At 39.0% G+C, this 6,210-nt stretch overlaps 2 protein-coding genes across 2 annotated transcripts; both read right to left on the minus strand.

Annotated features, from left to right (window-relative positions):
* Positions 1–2,085: 2,085 nt before the first annotated feature.
* On the minus strand, positions 2,086–2,664 carry LOC149012099 (uncharacterized). Its single transcript, XM_089159083.1, has one exon. It carries the CDS (start codon positions 2,662–2,664, stop codon positions 2,086–2,088), a length of 579 nt encoding a protein of 192 aa, XP_089015209.1.
* A 1,245-nt stretch (positions 2,665–3,909) lies between these two features.
* Positions 3,910–5,853, minus strand: LOC149012100 (uncharacterized). The gene has a single exon (XM_089159087.1). It carries the CDS (start codon positions 5,851–5,853, stop codon positions 3,910–3,912), a length of 1,944 nt encoding a protein of 647 aa, XP_089015213.1.
* Positions 5,854–6,210: the final 357 nt, after the last annotated feature.

Consider the following 6,210-nt stretch of genomic DNA (forward strand, 5'->3'; position numbering starts at 1 on the left):
GGTAACCAACTCGTGAGGGGACATGAATCGCATTGTGGGGGCCATTTATGGTTAGAGTTGCATATGGATAGACTTGGGCTCATGGGCGTTCAAGACCGGTAACCAACCTGTGAGAAGACATGAGAGCTTCCCGTTTACTATATGTGGATGACCTATAGGGTTGATGAGTCCGTAGTCCGAGTTGGTTGTAGCCATAGGATACGCTAACTCTAGTGTGAAGGATACCGGAAAGGATCGCCAGGGGCGAAGAATGGATGTATCTGGATCTGAGTTGATATGACGAAGTAGAAGACTTGCATTGGGCTAGGCTTTACCTTGACATGTGCCAATACTTAGACCAATGGTGATGTGAGAGAGTGGTGACCTAAACCCCTAACCATGGAATGTCCTAAGGGATCCAAGACCCAACTACCACCAGCAGACCCAAGATGCCAAGATGGCTGAGGGGGAGTGATTGACCTACCCAAAGAAGTATGGTGCTATGACTTAAAGCATGTCTGCCTATAGAGACCAGCATACATAGAGTTAGACTCATACATACATTGGTTGTCTCATATCATATCATCTTATGCTTTGTTTGTGTTACTATGTTATTTATGCTATTATGGAATAACTTGCCTTGCTGAGTTTCTTTTGAAACTCACTCCTTTTTGTACAATATCTTTTGTTAGACTATTCTATAGGTTTTGATGGCTATGAAGCGCAATATGAGGAAGCGCAAGATGAAGAAGCGTACCATACGCAAAGTGTTGGTGACTACGAAGATTACTTTGAGGATCCCTCGAGTGGTCTCTCTTGTTACCAGGATTAGCCCTACTGTGGAGTGGGAGCGTTTGAGCATAATCGATGAAGTCTATGTTTATGAAGACATCCTTTATAAAGTAGAAAAGACTCTAGCTTAGTTAGAATATATCTTTCTTTCTTGTCTTTAGAATCAGTTGTAATTTCTTTGATTTTCAAACTACATTCCACTGTACTCGTGGAGTGAGATTCTGCCTCACTCTACTTTTGACTTATATATCTATTGGTATCATTTCCGCACTCTGATGATTCTCTCGTTACTTTACTTTGATTCATTTGAATAATATTGTTAACATTGATTTAGTCTTGTTCTTGATTATATTGTTGTGAATGTGGGAGGTTGATTTTACTAACTACTGGGTCTTGTGGACTGTGGATTACACACTCGGGTATGCCAGATAGGGTACTGGCTGGGTGGATGTGACAGCACGTATATCATACTATGTGTTGTTAGCGATCATTGGAAATGAGAGGATGGATCCCTGCTACTCTCATTGTGTGAGTCTATGTATCTTGGATACATAGTGAAGAGATCAATATATATGTATATCTGGGATACACATGTGTGTCTGGGACACAAGAGGTCTATGTATCTGGGATACATAGCAGAGAGATTGAATATATATATATATATATATACATGTGTGTCTGGGACACATGAAAGGTTAACACTTGCCCTTGTGCAAGTGGGAGCTATTGGAATTTATTAATATAATTGATAAATTAAATGCCCAAGGGCAAATTTGGAAACTCACTATTAGGGCGGTTACAAAAGAGGGTTATATATTTTGATAACCACCGCATAAGTGAGTGTGTTTACATTACGTAAGTTTTTCCAAGAAAAGGAGGTGGCTCCCATCTCTCTCTCTTTCTCTCCAAGAAACGCAGGAAAGAGAAACCCAGTTGAGGTTTCCTTCCTTGGCCTTAGATCTTCTTCCATCATTTATTCCACAGGCATTTGGGTTGTGGAAATATTTCCTTTTCCTTGTGATTGTGGAATCCCGGTAGAGCTTTGGTAGTGAAACGAGAACGTGGATCCAAATTTACTTCCGCTGCGAATACTTCATATTTGAGAAAGCAAATCCAAGTAAGGATCTTTCCCTTATCAATTATAGATTTGAAAATTACATGGAGTATTACCAACACCATGTCTAGATGAATAATGTTGTGGCTGAAATTTGGCAACAACATGTGCTTTGACTATGGGAAGCAGCATATGAGAAGAGCGCTGATCTTAAAAATTCTTCCTGGCTTAAGAGAAGACCCATGAAATAAGATCCTTTATCAATTATAGATTTGAAAATTACATGGAGTATTACCAACACCATGTCTAGATGAATAATGTTGTGGCTGAAATTTGGCAACAACATGTGCTTTGACTGTGGGAAGCAGCATATGAGAAGAGCGCTGATCTAAAAAATCTTCCTGGCTTAAGAGAAGACCCGTGAAATCCTCCCATGGAATGTGATCAATTCGGGAAGTGATTGAAGTAGGAAAAACATCATACTCATAACCAAGATCACATAAGATGTTTAAGATAACTTCAGAATTGGCAACTGGATGAGCAACGGCTACAAGATTGTCAACCAAAGACTTCTCACATTGAAGATAACCAGCCATGGTAGAGGTACCTTTCTTAATTTGAAATAATTTGTGCTTGAGTTGCATAACATATGCTTGTGATTGAGAGGCATGAGTCTTTTCTAAAGTAGTCCAGGCAGCATAGGAAGTGGTGGCTCCAACAATTTGAGCCAAGGGACCTTCTGTAAGAGAGGAAATAATCCATGAAAGAATAACTTGATCTTGCATTTGCCAGGTGAGATTTTTTGCGTTTTGTGTTGGAGTTGTTGAAGAAGAAGACATCACAGTGATTGGAGGTGAAGGATTGCTGCCATCTATAAAACCATATAAATCATGTGCATGAAGGAGAGAAAGGAACTAGGAGCACCATAGAATATAATTGCTGCCATCAAGTTTGACCGGAAGCAAGGACATGGTGTTGGAGGGACACATCAAGGATGGAGTAGAGTTGCAGGTTGCAGTTGAAGAGGCTGAGTCGCACATGGTCGCAGGATCGGAAGACTTTCATCGCCCGCAAATGATACCAAAACAAAATTCAGAAACTAAGTGTGAGAACTCTATTTTAGTTTGAATGAATTTCTTCCACACTCAAACGTGAGTGCTTGGTTTGTGTATATATATATTTTATATATATTTGAGTTACAACTAATTAACAATTTGAGTTTTATAGGTCTCTTGTAGTGTTATACAGATACACTTTGATCATAAGTCAAACTCCTCTTGATCAGTTGGAGATATGATCAATTAAGAATAAGGTTAGTTATGGTGCATTTGGATTTGAAAATGAAAAATCCAAATTTAAAGATGATTCTGTTACAAAAGGCTTTCCAATAAAATTTTCTTTACCAAAAAACGAAAAAAACATGAACTCTAGTTGAACTTCTACAAATTTAATACACTCATCAGATTGGGATTGGAGCACTGCAATAACATCTATCCTTTGGATCATGTGTTCTTTAGGTTTTCCGGTGAAAGATCTGAGCAAGACTAGTTATCAAACTTGTCCCGTAGATAGCACTGGGAGGGCTCCCCAATTAGCTGCCTATCTATTAAGTTCATCACATACATGTCATTTTGTCATCGAGTTGTATCTATGGTTTTAGTGCATGGTATTGGAATAAATACTGTTGATACAGAAAGTCGAACTACTGGAGTTGGTGTCGGTAGCTATCAACACTCCACGGTATCAGACGGACTTACCTCTAATATTCTCTAAATTTAAATTTTGGACTTCATTATCTCTTGTCCATATCGTGCAACTAATATGGTAGCGGTGCCATATCAGTAACGGTAATATACAAGACCAATATGTGTCACCAGGTCGGGCGAAATGATACCAATACCTTAAACCATGGTTGGATCTTGGTTTCACGAAAAATTAGAAAGAAAAATAAATGTGTATCAGATCTTTATATGTATTGCCAATGTTGGTAGGAAAAGATAAAAAAATAAAGCTGTTATTAATTTCACATATTTACATGTAGCTTAAAGAAAGCCATAGTTTCTTCAATTATCAAAAGCCGACATTCACCAGTTGATGTGGTGCAGGGGCAGCTTCTCAGCCATGGATAGGAAATACATTGCTTTCTGAATTCTTGCTTCACACTTCTGAAAAGGATATCGACTATACTCATTGTATATTGCAAGAGGAAGATCCCGTAAGAGCGAATGCAAAATTTGACATGCAGTTTCTTCAAAAAATACTTCAGCATTGAACTGATCATGGCCTTCCAGAACACTACTTGCAAAAATTGTAGTTGTGACAAGATCAATGAGTAATGTCATCTCCATACCTTCCGATAGATAGTTCACCATATCGACTTCATTGTGACATTCTTCATATTCTCGATACATTTGAACGAGTGTTCCAAGTTCCATTACATTGATAGAACCCAGCCCTGTACCTGAGAATCCAAATGTCTTGTTCAACCAGGTATCTGGGTTATCTCTGTTCCTCCACAAAATATGTGATACAAAGCTCTTCAATATAATAGACTGATTACCTGAATTCTCCTCAACAAAATGAACCATTTCCAGTCCTTGGTTAAATGCATTGAGCAAAAACTGGTTTCGTTCTTCATGAGAGGACTGGAGCAGAGCAATCCTCATTACCAAAACCAGATGTGTAGAGCTGAGATTGTTGAAGGGGTGTATCCTGCAAGGCTCCCATTTAGACAGAAACTGAATAAGATGAGTCGGAAATTTTCTTTCATACCTTTTCTCCCGCCTTTCCATATCTCTCTTCCAGTTGCTCAACATCCATAATTTCAAGTCCTTTTCACCTAGGAAGGATGAAATGCTGTAATCCCAACTATTATTTTCGTCGTTCAGATGCACATCCGAATCGTAGCCAAGACAATTTAAGAGCTTCTTCAACATGAAAGTGAACCACATAGATAAATAGCACATCAGCTTCCCCATGACAAAAATATCTATTTCTGCTGTAACCACCATATCAAATACAATCCCTTTCAATACTCTAAGGATCTTCAGATGAAATCCATTACCCGGTGGCAGTATTTTTCGATTTTCCATCTCCCTCCACCACTTAAGGTGATATTGCTCACCTCGGAATATGTCTCTCCATGTTACAAATCTCTCTGGGCCAACATGCAAAGCTATAACAATCCATCTAGTAGTTGTAGCAGCAGCTGCTGTGATTATTGCAATAGTTTGAGCTGCAATTACCACCAACGACGAAAATCCATACTCAGCTACTCCATTACAAAGGCTGGAATTTCCAAGCATACTAGATGGAGGCATCTCTTTTAGCAATACTGTAACACTGATACCACAAAGGAAACACATGAGAACACAGTTTGAAGAACGCCCCAAAATGTATTGTGGGTTAGTGAGATGAGCCACTTTTGATGCCTCCCTCAAACTGTACCTAATTTCCTCATATGAAGATGGTCTATGCTCATTTGTAACACTTAAATACACGATATCTCGAACATCCTTGATACCGGTTTCAAGCAAAGACGACCATAAGACAGCTAGCTGTGCTATAATGCAAATTATGATGATCATATATTCAATGAAAAATGTGAATTCCACTCCTATTACCATTTGAAAGAAAAAATTCACAACCATTGTCATTGCTACCATAGTTACCGCGAGCAGATTGAAGGTGAGCTCAGTTCGGCTTTTGCCCCCTAAAGATGGCATGAAGAAAGCCATTGAAACCGATAAAAGTATGCAGCTTGCAATTTCAAGTTGGTCTCCACAAGTAGAGATAGTACTCTTAAGGAATATTGGAGGAATGGTGGCCATAGCAACAACAGCTGTGGTGGCAACATTGAGGGAGAAATATTTGCAGGGGAACCATAACTTCTTTTGCCGAAAATCTTCGAGGGTATCAATGGCTATAGCAAGGAAACATAGAAGTGATGCAGCTGTAGTTATCACAAATATTGGTGTAGGGTATTGGGAGACATGCAAGAAACAATGGAGAGATGCATGCTGCTCCATTCCTTCTGGATCGCCTACACGCAAATTTTTTTCTTTTGGATCTGAGGTTTTGGGTCAGCTGATGCACATCTGAATTGACTAATCCTCCAGGAGTTTATATATTAAGTCTTATGGAGATTTGAACCGTTCAGGTTAAACCCAACAGAAGTCAAATGACTAATGTTTGAGTCTGTCAAAAATAGAAAGAATGGGGCTTTTAATTGAAAACATGAGAATGGATGGAAAATGGAGGCATTGGATCTTCAACTGAGCATAAAGATGGTTTGAAAACCAAAAGGGTAAGCTTGAGTTGTCAGTTTATACTTCAAAAAGTGAAAACCAAGAGAAGGTAAGTTCTACGTGTTGAGTACGTTATCC

This window comes from Hakea prostrata, chromosome 6 (genome assembly GCF_041222555.1).
Source record: "Hakea prostrata isolate BN-2017 chromosome 6, UWA_Hpros_2, whole genome shotgun sequence".
NCBI lineage: Eukaryota > Viridiplantae > Streptophyta > Magnoliopsida > Proteales > Proteaceae > Hakea > Hakea prostrata.